We start from the raw sequence: 14,995 nt of genomic DNA on the forward strand, positions 1-14,995 counted from the left end.
CTGGGGTATGTGCAAAAAAAGAAAATAGATTAGGGGTTAAGTGTAAAAATTTCAGGGATTTTTTGCACTTTACTATAACTTCAATAGATTAAGCGTTATTTACTTTAAATGAGTAAAATATTAAGTAACGAAAATATGCTGAAAGTTAAAAATATAAAAATATATTTAATTTTTCATAAATATTTAGAATTTTAAAGGATGACTGATGGGCTATTTGGGCCTGTACTTATTCATGCAATTATGCGAGTTCGGCCCAACTCATGTTTGATGTTGAAAAAAATAAAACACTTTTATATTTGATAGGCTGGTCCTTCATTCATTGAGTTCAAATTAAGCTGGTTTATTTAATGAATGAGCCCTAATTAAACTTTCAATGAACCGAACTCTAACGGTTCATGAACAACTCAGACAACATACTCAAACTAATCCAAATCTAGTCAAGACCCCCAATACAAGCAACAAATACTTCAATTAAGACTAAAGCCTATGTAAAGAATGATGAAAATCTCATCTCATCCTATCTAAAATTTTCTGTCTAAACCGAAGCTCGGCCGGAATCGGATACCTGCAGGAACAAGAACCTTCCACCCTCATCCTGGAGAAAAATGTTGATTCTTTCCCCCCAATACATGATGTAAATGCCCCGCTGCACACTATGGCACACCCTTAAAAACTAACTTCCTAAGAGGTGTATGGACTTTTCATCAAGACCCATCCCTAAAGAATTTCCAACCGGACAATGTTTAATATAAAAGCGAGGCAATTTTCATATCACAAATTCTATTTGGTAAATAATTTCCGTTAAGAAAAGAATCAATAGACAACATAAACAGTGTTATTGCTGGAAATACATAAAGGCTAATGTATCAATGCAGAGAAGAATATAACATCATTCAAGAAACCTTTTGGTTGCTGGAAAAACAAAACGGAAGTAGATTTATAGAGTGGAACGTGTCGAAAGCTGAAAATGGGACAAAATTTTCCTATGCCAACAAAATGAGAGGCAAGGAATGGATTCTCAACGAAACCAAACAACAAAAAGAAAAATACAATCTGTAGAATGATGCCCCAGAGTCGTGCAAGTAGGAACTGGTCAATGCTGAAGATATCAAGAGCAGTTCCATAAAGTTGGGAGCCTTGCATTCTGCTGGTGCACAGAAAAATGGAAGGAAAATGATGTACTCCCCCCAGTGAGCCGGAAAAAAAAAGTATCTCCACCATAATATGGCGAGTTATTGCTACTTGTGTCGTCTACATGAACCTGTCCTCCTTTCTAGTTACACATTTGATACCTGGAAATAGAAATTCTCCTCCTGCCAGAATCTGTACATCTCACAGATGCCTGAACGAGGAGAGCCTCCGCCTTTCAAGCTTCTTCAGCCTCCGGTTATTTTCACCATTTATGGGTTTCAACAGTCGTTCTACTTCAATTTCAGATTGGAGCAAAGATTGCAGCCTCTTTAAATGTCCATTACACTGCTCATGTTCACAAGGAAGAGTGGTGTTGCTTTTCTGTTCATCTGGATTAAATTGTCTCTGGTAGGGTGAGTGCCATTTCGCTTGCAAATAAGCAAGAGATCTCCATGGAGGAAGAGGCATAGAGTTCTGCTTGAGAGAAGATCTAGCAGCTTCAGCCATAACTTGAAGAAATTGTTTCAGCTTTGTCAAAGACCCAACGTAAACAACTGGAAGGGAATTCAATATTCTATCATATGATTCGACAGCTCTAGCTATTTCAAAGTGGCTTCGAAAGTCAATATCAATGATCAAACGCTCAGAACTTCCAGTGTCATTGCAATTGACAACGTCAATATATTCATGATCCCCTGCATATTAAGTAAAGTAAGTTTAATATGCCAGAATGAACAAGGTACATATAGAATTTTTCCTTATTGCCTTATATTTTTTTATTCAAGAGGCAGGAAAAGCAAACCTAGGAGTTCCAATCTAAAGATGCAAACTAAAGAAAAGAAAATTTGCTACACTATGTTGAGCAGATGCCCCCAAGTCCACAACATCACTTTTGGATGTCAAAGTATGCTAAAAGGATGCAAATAAAATTCCGTATGGGGTCCAATGTTGCCTATAAACTTGCAGTTAGGATCAGATGAAAACAGAATTTCTTGTGATGCAACAAATGAGGCAATTTTTGTTGTCTACTATGCTCACACTATCCAGAAAATTATAAACTATGGTACTTGTCCTCTTACATCTCTGAGTGGTCTTAGATAAACTTTTTGACATAAAAGAATGTGGCGATAAGCTTAATGAAATCAATGGCATACCTCCAGGGACTTTCCCGCTAGCCTGCCACCTAGATGCACAAACAGCAGCATCATAACCAGAAAGCCTCAGAAGCTTCACCAGAGAAAACCTGATGCAGCTAGCATTACAAGGAACCGACTTGACAAGGTGCAGGTCCGTCTCATTGATAGATAGCATAAGAGAATTAACCGCTGACACCACCTCACTCTCATGCTGATCCATGGAGAGCTTGTTATACTGCAAAAATGAATATTAACAGAAAGATATTAGCATTACTAAAGTTACTTCCCCCCTTTCTTCATCCATTTTTTTTTTTTTTTTCTTGGTGTGGGGTTTGTGCTGGAGAGGTTAGGACCTCAGAACTGAATATGAAATAAATTCAAAATTCAGTGGCTCAGAACTATGCAGATAAAACAACAATTAGACTTCATTGAAATAAATGGGGTATCATACATGAACCTTAAAAGGGCAGTCCTTACAAATGAGAGAGAAATTCTCTCTTTTTTTTTATTTCTTCACAAGGAATAGGGGATGTGGATGAGCTCCTTTAGAGACTCAAATCCAAGCATGTGCTCTTACCACCAATATACATTGCCAGCTAAGCTAGTTGACATCTTTAAGAGAAGGAAATATAAAAAAACTACATTCTTAGGATGACTTCGTGCATTTGAAATATATATATATATATGCAAAAATCTACAGTGGGTTCAAAAAAATTTAGGAGCCCATCAATTATAATATTCTCAATGGACTATCATGTGCTGCTAGGTTATTGGGTACAATATAAACTTTCCATCATGTTCAAATTATTATGTCGGATAATTCACAATTGTCATATAGTGTAAATTCTTACCAAAGAGAAAGATAGACGCACTAAATATACTCATAATGGAAGCAGTATATATAAGTTCTACATTTAATAAGATACCAAAAAACTAAAGCAGGACACTAGCAAATTAAGAACGGTAAACTTGTTCCCACCCCGTCAACTGCACCTTTTCTTTATGAGACATCAAATTAAGCAACCATTTATTTGCCATCAGGTAAGATGTGTCTTTCAGAATGAAATACAGAATACATTTCTACAGAACATTGCATTATCAACATACAGAGTACTTCGACCACCCTTAAAGCTAATTTTTTTTTCATTCTTTGCTCATTTATTCATTTAATAACTTTGAATCACAAACCCGCTGAAAGTTGGAACCCAGAGAATCAGGCATCAGATAAACTTAAGACATGAAGGCTCAGAACACACCCCGACATTCATAGCCTGAGGGAAGTCATGTTAACAAAGGAAAAAAAGCCCTCTCATACCCCAAGGACAGTGGAGGAGAAAAAAAGAACAAATTAGGCAAGACTAAAAATATGACTCAAACAATTCAATCACCTTTTGGATCACTGAAAGGGAAATAATGTCCATTTGACTTAGGATACCAGGACACCAGATAAGATTTGAGAGACAGCATACAAACATAAGAGAAAGCCATTTCACAGCACCAAGAATAGTTTCATCTAACCATGAAAGCACAACATTAAACAAAATTCCGGCACCACAACTCCTTTAATATATTGCCCCTTTTTTCATTTTGAGCCTAAAGAGGGAGAAGGACACAAGCAAAAGCATATGTTCATAAAAGTAGTCTTCTCATACACTCCCACGACTAGAACAAACGGTGACTGAGTTCTATACTCCATTTCCTGAACTTTGCAATGCACGGTTAATGAAACAAATTACCAAACCTAGAAAACTTATCAAAAATAATAATATTGATTTAAAATAAAAATTATGAAAAAAAAAAAAAAACACAAACACACACTCAAGCGACATCAATGCTAGAACTTATAACACATCCTTAATGGGACCCTAGACTCTGGCCAGAGTGGCAGCAGGGAAAGCAAAGCACTCTTAAAATCAGGTTCAGTCTCTCAGAGTCAATTAATGTGGGAAGCTAATCGTTTTGGGGTTCTTTCAAATTTCTAAGTTCCACTGTAAGTTTCTCAATTAGGAATTCTTGAGACAAAGGACTTTGTGATTCAGCTGGAGAGAGATCAGCCCATAATGCAACAATATAACAGGTTTCGCATGCAATTACTGCAAAGCACTCTTAAACTCAGGTTCAGTCTCTCAGAGTCAATTAATGTGGGAAGCTAATCTTTTTGGGGTTCTTTCAAATTTCTAAGTTCCACTGTAAGTTTCTCAATTAGGAATTCTTGAGACAAAGGACTTTGTGATTCAGCTGGAGAGAGATCAGCCCATAATGCAACAATATAACAGGTTTCGCATGCAATTACTGCAAGAGGACTGTTTACTGTTCTTCTGAAATTATTTTACAGCTGATTAATTTGACCTCTACTTCTACAAGTATAATGGTAAATCAACCATAATCTCTCAAAAATGAACAGTGAAACATGTCTTTCAAGGAAGTACAACTAAACACAGTGATGAACATTCAGGGCCAAATTGAATTTTAATAAATAAATAAATAAATAATCATTATTTCAATTTATACCGAAAATTGCAAAAACGGAAAACAAAAATATATACCCATCTTTGGACTAGATTGAAAACGTTCATAGTTTCCAAAAACAGCCGAATTGAAGAAATTTTTATGACAATTATTCAATAGACCCACCACACATGATTTTTCTCATCACTTCCATTATTAAGCTTTCAAGAACAGCAAACAGTAGCCCAAAAGAGAAATATACAGAGTCCTTGAAATCCAATGATAAGCTGAAAAACTATAATTTCGAAAAATTCACAGTTCACACAGGAAACATTTCAATGATTCACACAATTATATGAAAGGATAAATACATTTCCAAAAGCGTCATAAATAATTTGAATTCTAGAGAGAGAGTCTGGGTGGAGAAACTAACCGAAATCTTGTTGGCTAGATGAGCAAGGTCGCAAAACCCGGAATCGCTGTCGCTGCTACACCACGATTCGGCACCAGCACTTTCATTCTCCAAAAAATCACTGACCATAACAGCCAAGTCATGCTCGCTCTCATGGCTGAAACCACCTCTCTGAGCCATATATTGACCACCTCCACCACCGCCGGCCACTCTCAACCACAAGTCTCCGCTCGCCGAACAAACTCGACAATCCATAACAAACACCCAAAAATTCCCAATCTCACCTCCACCGTCCGATCACAAGAAGAACCCAGACAATCAATGTTCAAAATTCACCATCTTTTCAACACGAAACAATAGCAAAAATCCCCCATTCTCGAAAACGCTAGATTTATAAACCCTAATTGAACTCAACTCCTGTAATTGTATTTGTATACAAAACAATCAAATTGTTCGATTTTATTAGCTATAATGTAAAGAACAGAGTCGTATGAATCAAATTATATTCTTTAATTATGTATAATTAACACGAAAAAATGAATGAAATAGACTGAATCATTCGATTTTATTCAAAGAATTAAAAAAGAAACACCATATAAATCCATAAATTTGCTGAAATTGTACTGAATTTTTGGTGTTTGAATTGGTATTTTGGTGATCCAAATGGGTGAGAATGAGGAAAGAGATCAATTTTGATTTCTGCAACCCAAAGGATGAAGAAGAAAGCAACCGGAAAATAGAATTTATAGAGAAATCGAAACGTTGTGAAATGACAATAATGGTCTTGAATGTGGTCATAATGACCACAGAGGTAATTGTTACTTTAACCGAAATTTACGAGATATTAGATAAGGTAAAAATTGAATTTGGATGGAAAAGAGCGGTAAATTCGTTTTGTGCCTGGTTTCAGAAGGTTGTTTATTGTATCTAAATAATGTTGAAATAAATGTGATTCAATGTATATGGCTAGAAATTGAAGCAACAAATTTCTCTCTTCAAAAACGAGAAATTCTCTCTCAAAAATTTTGAGCCCGTGTAATAATATCTTTAGTACTTGTTTTTGTAATGAAACATTAGACATGTAAACATGTTTTAGAGAAAAAAAAAGTGTTGGCAATATTTATATATACATATAAATAGTATTTACAATATATTAGTTTTTTATAATACACATAAATAAATAAATAAAAAGTGAATGAATTTGAATTTTTGTTTTTTTAATTTTGGCTTTAGGATTTGGAGCATTTTTAAAAAATAGACGTGTAAAATTTAGAGCCACTAGAGATTTACTCGGTCGTTAACTTCAGAGCCTCGTAAGATTAGTCGAGGTACACGCAAGTTGGACTAGACACCTATAATTATCAAAATAAATAAATAAATAAATTGACATGTAAAATGTAACAAGGTGTAATGAACGGGTTTGGTTCCTTATTTTAGTTTATTTATTTATTTATTTGATAACAAAAATAGAAAATAAAAATGATTAACAAAACAAATCATTAGATGATATAGTGTCTTAATATTGTAACTATCAAAACATTCCCAAAAATATATTTATATGATATCCAATTACATTGATCATTTACCTACACTTTCATTGTTCATAATATAAAACTTTCTTTTATATATATATAAAGAGAGAGAGAGAGAGAGAGAAACAAAAATTTATTAAATATAATCGTATGATTAGTGTAACATTTTTATTAAATTTCATAGACAATGGACCTTTTTTCTGTTCCTGGTGAGTACAAAGAATTGGTCCTTATTGTTAACTCTCATTAATTAATATGACCCTATTAAAACAGTTAATTTATTGATAAAAAGTTAAAAAAATAATCTTAGGATTGTAAAAAATGTGGTAAATGTCTCTGTCATTTGATAACGAAGCTATATAGTGACATTGTTATATAGTGGTGATATAAGGAAAATGTCTCAATCATTGACCATTATTTTGCCTTCTCTGACGGTTTAAAAATCTTATTAATCCAAAAGGTGTCAATAAAACCAAGTGAGAGGGGCATAATGGTAATTTTTAGGTCGCGAGAAATTAGTAATAAATTATATAAGGGGCAAAACGCAAATTGAGTCAAGAAGTAACTGTCAGGGCTAGAATAGTGATGACGTGACGGGCAAGGCAACATCCCTCGGTGAAGTCAACATTAGAATTAGTCGAGTATTACTCTAAAAAATCTTGTGATGATCCACACTACAATTAAAAACATTAAATTCAATACTTACAGACCTTTTATTTGCTTAACTTAGAAGACTAAAAAAAATTTATTTCATTTGATTTTTTGCAGCTTTTTTAAGGTAGCACAATGATGTGTCTAAGTCACGTAAGAGCAAGTAGAGACAAATTCATAAATTATGTGCAGAGGACAATAATAAAGTTATTTTGTAATTTTAGTGAGAGCAATTTTAAAATTACAAAGGTGTAAAAAAATAATAATAATAAAAAAAAAAAAAAAAATCAGTAATCACATCTTAACAAAAAAAATCAGTGGGGGCGATTGCCCCCGGACATATGTATAGATTGGCCCCAGTAACATATGTATAGGTCCAATCATGGGAACGAGGTCCAATAATGGGAACGAGAACGCGAAGACGACAAAATTTAATCACACAAAATAATAATGGGAGCAATAGTGAGGGTAGAGCGTAAGAGCGAGAATGCCTTTAGAGCGTAATAGCATCACCAGTTGAGAATGATTATTTGATTTTGGTTATGTCTTCAATTTGTAAAAGTGAGTTAAAGTTAAACTTCTTGAATGAAAAAATTACTTGTCCCAAAAAATAAATAAATATTTTAATATTTATTTTGGAGTTGGTATTTTGCAGAAGAATATGTTTTCGGTGAATTTGACACATAATACAGCTTTATATGGAATTGTTCAAAGGGCAAATAATCTGTCTATGGTCTCTTACTCGGGTTTGATTTAAAATGATAAATAAAACTTTAAAATTGTTTACATTCAGTTTTAAAGTATTAGTCTATTAAGAGAGAGAAAGGAGGAAAAAAAAAAAAAATTACTCCTTTCGTCCTAAAAGAATGAGATAATTTTTAAGATGGACAATTATTTTAAAACAAATGGAATATAATACTTGAAGGGCGTGAGATGTGAGCAAAACTTAATTATAATAGTTAGATTCAATTATTATTTCTTTAAATTCATAAATTATATAATTACTATCGAAGCATGTAATAAAAAGTTCAAATCCCACTAAGAAAACAAAAATGTAGTGTAAATATCTAAGAAATTAAAGAAGTAAGTACTCATTTCTTCTCTTTCTTTGCTTCTTTACTTTTAAACTAACCCTTCCTTTACACAAAGGAAATCAAATCTTTAAAAGTATTATTACGTAAATCAAGAGCATAATTGGTTAAATTATGAGTAATGGTACAATGTTTGAATAATTTTTTTAACAATTTCAACAAGTCTCGACTCTTACACAATAATTAATAAAATATATTTTATCTTCTCTTACCGTGTTTCAATTAATGTTTGACACGTCAGTCAGTTTTAATTTACTTTTTTATTACATTTTTATCATTTTTCTTAAACTATTAATTGTGATAGATATGTACGTTGAATTATGGATATTTAATGAAACAATTGTAAAGTCCATTATTGACGCAGACGCGTCTCGTGGCAGTCCATGGTGGGCCATGGAGTGGAGCAATATGATTTTCTTTCTTTAAAGAGAGGATGAATGAGAGACCTCCAGATTCATGCAATTAATCCAAGCCTTAAAAAAGAAGATAAAACCCAAGTAATCTATTAAATGGTCGGTCTGCCAATCATGACTCTCGATAATCCTTTTATTTATTTTATTTATTTATTTTTATGCCTAAATAAATAAATACCTGTGTTAGTTGAACCAAAAACCACTAGAATTTCCAATCAATTGTCTATCTTTTGATTTTGATGCAGATTGTTGTTGCTATTGATTTTATGATATTTCTTTTATTATTTAATTTTGATTAATTGAAATAAACAGAAATATGGCAAATTAGATGAAGTGGCATGGAAATATGGAATAATTTCATCTTAATATAATTAAATGAATTTTTGTTTTTAATGAATTATGTTAAGTATTTATTTATATGGGTAAGGTGTTTGCTAGCATGTGCAGGGCATCAATAGACTACTACACTGGACGAGTTACAGATGCACAATTGAATATAGATGAGGCAAATGTTATATGTAAATTCAACACCTTTCTAACACAAAAAGTCGTGATGACCGTAAAACCACCACAACTCCAAAGTTAAGCCTATTTAATCTAGAATAATATCAAGATGGGTGACCCATGAAAAGTCTTTGGTCCAAAAGAGCCAAAAGTGAATAATATTGTGTCTGGACGGGTAAAAGTCGTTACAAATGGTATCACCCACTTACATATTAAATTGCACTAATTATTTAATTATATATATATATATATATATATATATTTAAAAATACACTAATTATTTTTTTTTTAAAGTTAATTAAGCTTTGATTTGATTGACCCAAGCCAAACAAAGCTTGCTTTATAAAATGGTCCCCAGCTTTATAAAATGGTCCCCCAACTATTCTAGTCATTGTACCTAATTCCTTTTTGCAAATATAATAGGTTCTTGTAGTCATCAAAGTAATCAGAACCACAATTGTTTAATAAAATATCAAGAGATCCGAACACCTCATTCATGGTTGTCGGACAAAGGCAAATATATTAGCGTAACAAAACAAATAATCACAAGCTGTTCTAGGATTGGAACCATTCCAAGAAAATGATTGTTGACAAAGTTAAGGATCATTTTTAAATCGTTACATATATATATATATTCATAATTTGCTACCTATTTTATTCCCAATATGCTTAATCTAATGATTGATCAATTTTTTACTAATCCAACAATCTCAATTTTTTTTTTTTTTTTTTTTTTTTGTTAAAGTAAAGACGCACATAGCACAAATGCCTCGTAATGAGCTAAAACTCTTTGTTTGTTGAGAACAAAAATATTTGTGGAGTAGTACTACTTTGATCGAAGATTTCAATTTGAATTTTTGACCGAACACAATTTATTAATGAGGTATAAGAAAGTATATATCTCACTTTCTTATATTCTTACATCTTCAACGATAATCTTTGACGAGACATTTAGGTTAAAGTGGTCGAAGTTAAAAAGCATTTTCCATACTTTATCCGTGCATGGTCTGTGCTAATAAGAGGCATCTCTGTGTGCATCATCTTGGACCATAAGTAGAGACATGTTAAACCATTACAGCCTATAAGTGAGGTCCAAGGGGACCAGATTATGGACAGAGCATACAACTTTTTATACCACAAATAAGATATATATATATACACATTCAAAAGGATAGAAGTAGGAATCTAATAATTGCAATTCTAGTGAGAATCTAAGAATTGCAAAGGTGTACTCGAAAAACGTTTTTATTTAATTCTGAATATATAGATATACTATAGAAACTGGTTTTCATTTTAGATGGTCCTAAAGGCCAAAGAAATTGAAGAATAAGTTGGGAAATCACAGCTTTCACTTGGGAACCTTTAAGTCAAATACATAATTTTAAGGTGTATAAAAAGCATACTGTTTTTTATTTTTTTAAGAATTGAAAATTAAAAAATTATACAAAAATAGGCCTGCATGGTTTGTAATTCACAATTTTGTATTTTCAGATAACGAAAATCAGAAAACTGTACAAAGATTCAGTTTGGTTTAGTTCTTTGAAAACTCAATTATAAAAATGTCTGATTTTATATAATAATTTTTTATAATTTTTTTAAATAGTTTTATATTTTCTGAGTTGTTGAAAATTGTATTCAGAATTACAAATTTTTTTTTTTTTTATCAGCAGAATTACAAATCAAGAATGCTATTTATCAACGATTTCTCAAAACTCAATTTAAAAAAAAAAAAACACACACACACATTTTCAGAAAACTATTGCCATGTTTGGAAATCGCTTTTATTTCGCACAGTGTACAGTAGAGAAGTAAAGCACGGAAGCATGGTAACGTTTGATGCAATTTGAGTAGTATTGAAATATTTTCGAAAAAGAGGTCAAAATTGGAAGCATCAAATTGGTGTTTTTGGATGCTTTCACGCGATAAATATAATAGCGATGAACTAAAAAAAACTCTGAAATGAACTTTTTAACTAGATATTATACTTTTTAAACTTCCAACACTTTTTTACCGAATATGTTTTCATATTTTTGCTTCTAAAAATCTCACAACAAACATAATGTACTAAACATTATTTCTATTATTATTGAACACACTCCACAATAAAAATGTTTTTTTTTTTTTTTTTTTCAGATCAAAACAAAAAACACAAAGTAAAAAGCAGTTGTGAGCCTATGTGTGGGAATTATTATTTTTTTTTTAAACTGATCCATGTAAGTTAGTTTTTAAAAAATTTAGCAACAAAAACTTATTGACAATACCACAAAGTTTCATTACTATATATATGGATGATATTTATAAATGAGTGTCCCTTTTTCCCTATATTAGGATTGTCCGTGGAGCTATAATTTTATGATAAACAACAGAACCGACCGACCACATGTGGAGAACACAAACAACTTTAGCCTAAAAATTAGGAAGGGAACATGATGAAAAGGTTAGGTCTCTCTCTCTCTCTCTGGTTTTCTGGTGCTTAGAGAATTGACAAATGGCAACAAGTAACGACACAATAACAACTCGAAGATGCTTAGGACCACTTCTTTCTCAGATTTCAGTTTAGTTTAGTAACATATAATGTTAAGGTCCTAAATACCCCAAGTCCAACCCTTTTGTTACGCTATTGAAAACGAGAGTTCAGAATTAATAGGATGAAATTGTCTAAAAATTATGCAAGAGCCGGGAGCAACTATAAGCAAATTAATTATTACCCACAAATCACACATATTATTTAAATTCAGGTATTTTTACATTATATAAGAGTTGAATTTATGACGTTCGAGCTTACAATTTGTCTTTATTATTTCTTAATCACGGTCATCTGTGCCAATTATTCTTTATTTATTTATCTAGGTAGTTTCCTCTAATATCTGCTAATTCTCCAATTTAGTGCTTCTACATATAATTTCTGGATTTTTTTTTTTTTTTTTTTTTTGAGCAAGCATTCCATAATCTATCATTTAATAAGTTATTTTTTTAAAATTTAATAATTTTTTTCATCGTAAATATTTTACGACAACCAAAAAAAAAAATTCCGTAAACAAACGGAGCTAAATTAAGAAATTTACCAAACATTTTCAATCAGTAGTAACCTTGGTGATGAGCAAATCAACGTCAAATGATCACCACCAGCTTTTCATAATCAAAGACCATTCCGACCACTTTTCTAATCATATTATTTACTTAATATTAATAAGTATATTTTTTCTGGTAATTATATTAATAAGCTTGTTTGCTTTCTTCTTATATTTTCCCGGGAAGATGTAAGAAGAAATCACAAGATGTTTATGGGCTAGATTGTTAGAGGGGATAAAAGGCTCAAGTGTGAGCTTGTCATCAGGCCTGACTAATGAAACCCATTTAAGCCTTAACCAGAAACTCTTTAAAAATATAGTATTTGGCTGATCAAAATGGGAGTCCCAATTTAAGTGATTTTTTGTTTTTTTCCTATAAAACATGTGTATCGATCATATAACACACGCACCATTCAATTCAGGAGTACGATTCAAAAGCGAGACCTCAATGATTTACTTCTTGAATCCTTGTCAACGCTGCTATGCCCCTAGAGACCCGAATTTAAGTGGATGGAAGGGTTTGTACTACACAAAATAATGTTATATAACTTTTGGTGGCTTTGTTTGGATTTGTATGTCCTAACATAGCAAATTTTTATTTGGATTGTATACACATTATTTTGTATCTGAAATAACATTTATGTATTATACAATTGGTATTTGGTGTATGTTAATGGATTATTTTCGATTCACGATAAAATTGAATATATCCACTTGATTGCAAGTAATATTTATATGTATGTGATGGCGATCAATACAAGAATATAAATATCGATCAATTAAATTAGTCACTAATTTTTTATTTTAATTAAATTTACTTTGGAAATTGAATTTTACAAGGGTTAGAAATTGAAAGGATTTAAATTTATTTTATGAAATTAGGATCAACTGAGAAAAGGTTTAAATTAGTCTCTAATTTTTTTATTTTCAGAAATTAAATTTATTTGAAATTGAATTTTACAATGGTTAAGGATTGAAAGGATTTAAATTTATGATTTTATGAAATTAACTGTAATTTTAATAAATAATATTGTGTTTGGAGGGAATAAATTAAAAGTGAAGGGAAATTGGTGAGAAATCGTTAAAGGAATTTGGAGGGAATAAATTACTACTTTTTTATTTTTTTATTTTTATAAAGTCAGCACAAAATATCTTTCACCATAGTTGACCATTACACAAGGAGGCATAAGATGTGCATTAAAATAAATAAATAAATAAAAATTAAAAAATAAAGGTAAAAGACTGCAAATCTAGAAATCTCCTTGACTAATAAATGAAGGGCAAAGTACAAAAAAAAAAAAAAAAAACCCTCTGACTTGTTTCATTTTTCAATAAACCCCCCGTTTAATTTTTTTATTAAAGAATTCCTTTTAACTTGTAATTCTTTTTAATAAATTTTCTTGTCTAATTTTTTACAAAAGAATCTCCCTCAACTATCTAAAAGGTCAATTATCTAAGGGGATAAAAGAGTTGATATTTGGTTTAAAATGCCCTTTCATTTAAATCTTAATTTTTTCGAACTTCAAAAATTCATATCTCACAAACCGTACATCCAAATATTACAAATAATATATGCACAAAAAACTTATAAAACAAGAATTTCAGGAATATAAGATTTATTTAACAAAACTTCATAACCAGAGGGAAATAAACAATCTAAATATCTACTACAACAATGTTATTTTATTTTATTTTTTATAAAATACTCGGGCTCTTTGTAAGAAAATTTTCAAAATTATTCATTTTTATATGGAGCATAACATAAAAAATAAAAATAAAAAATAAAAATAAAAATAAAAAAAATTAGCCCCAATAGAGACCAAATATTCATTATTATTATTTTTTAAATGGTGAGTCTATAAAAGAATAAAAACACTTTAACGCAAAATATGATATCTCATGAAATCGATCTTTGTTGCGGCTAAATTTTTTATATATTCGGCTCCATATGTAAACGAGTAATTCTGAAAATTTTCTTGCAAATATCTTGAATATTTTATTTTTAAAAAATAAAATAAGATTGTTAGAGTAGATTTTTAGATTACCTATTTCTCTTTGGTTACGAAGGTTTATTGCACAAATCTTATATTTCTGAAATCCTTATTTCATAAGTTTTCCGTGCATATATTATTTACAATTTGTAAATGTACGGTTTCTGATATATGAATTTTTGAAGTTCGGAAAAATTAAAATTTAAATAAAAAAGCATTTTGATCCAAATATCAACTATTTTACCCCCTTCAGATAGTTGAAGGGGTTCTTTGTGAATCGAAAGTTGGATCTACATTGAATCTCACTTGAATCGCCCCATCTATCCTCCTGAGGAGAATTTGGTTTCAAACCCCTGTTCGAACAGGAGGAGTATGACATGCTAATGTGCCTTGAATGATCCACGTCTCAGGGTCAAGCGCTGATGAGCACATTGAACTATTCATGTGGTAAAAAAATTAGACAAGAATAATTTATTAAAAAAAGACTACAAGTTGAGAGAGATTATTTAGTAAAAAAATAGACAAGAGTTTACTAAAAAAAACTGAAAGTCGGTGAATTTTCTGTATAAATGAATATTACCCATTATTATGTGGGATCCAACTCAAAGATCCAAT

General features: G+C 31.2%; 1 protein-coding gene across 1 annotated transcript; it reads right to left on the reverse strand.

Annotated features, from left to right (window-relative positions):
• Positions 1 to 778: 778 nt before the first annotated feature.
• On the reverse strand, positions 779 to 5,848 carry LOC132312051 (uncharacterized). Its single transcript, XM_059810270.1, has 3 exons — positions 5,149 to 5,848; positions 2,286 to 2,502; positions 779 to 1,826 (listed from the first exon to the last, which is right to left on the reverse strand). The coding sequence occupies exons 1-3, from the start codon at positions 5,380 to 5,382 to the stop codon at positions 1,333 to 1,335; spliced, it is 945 nt and encodes a 314-aa protein (XP_059666253.1). The 5' UTR covers positions 5,383 to 5,848; the 3' UTR covers positions 779 to 1,332.
• Between the last annotated feature and the right edge of the window lie 9,147 nt (positions 5,849 to 14,995).

Source organism: Cornus florida, unplaced genomic scaffold (assembly GCF_030987335.1).
Source record: "Cornus florida cultivar Cherokee Brave unplaced genomic scaffold, ASM3098733v1 CherokeeBrave_3.0.0_Hap2_Chr06, whole genome shotgun sequence".
Lineage (NCBI taxonomy): Eukaryota > Viridiplantae > Streptophyta > Magnoliopsida > Cornales > Cornaceae > Cornus > Cornus florida.

Excerpts from the sequence above, each read along its gene's own strand:
- LOC132312051 (XM_059810270.1), bottom strand. The coding sequence starts at position 5,382 with ATGGATTGTCGAGTTTGTTCGGCGAGCGGAGACTTGTGGTTGAGAGTG. Across the intron at positions 2,503-5,148 it reads ATCTAGCCAACAAGATTTCG|TATAACAAGCTCTCCATGGA; the intron begins GTTAGTTTCTCC and ends TCATTTTTGCAG. Across the intron at positions 1,827-2,285 it reads TAGCGGGAAAGTCCCTGGAG|GGGATCATGAATATATTGAC; the intron begins GTATGCCATTGA and ends CTTAATATGCAG.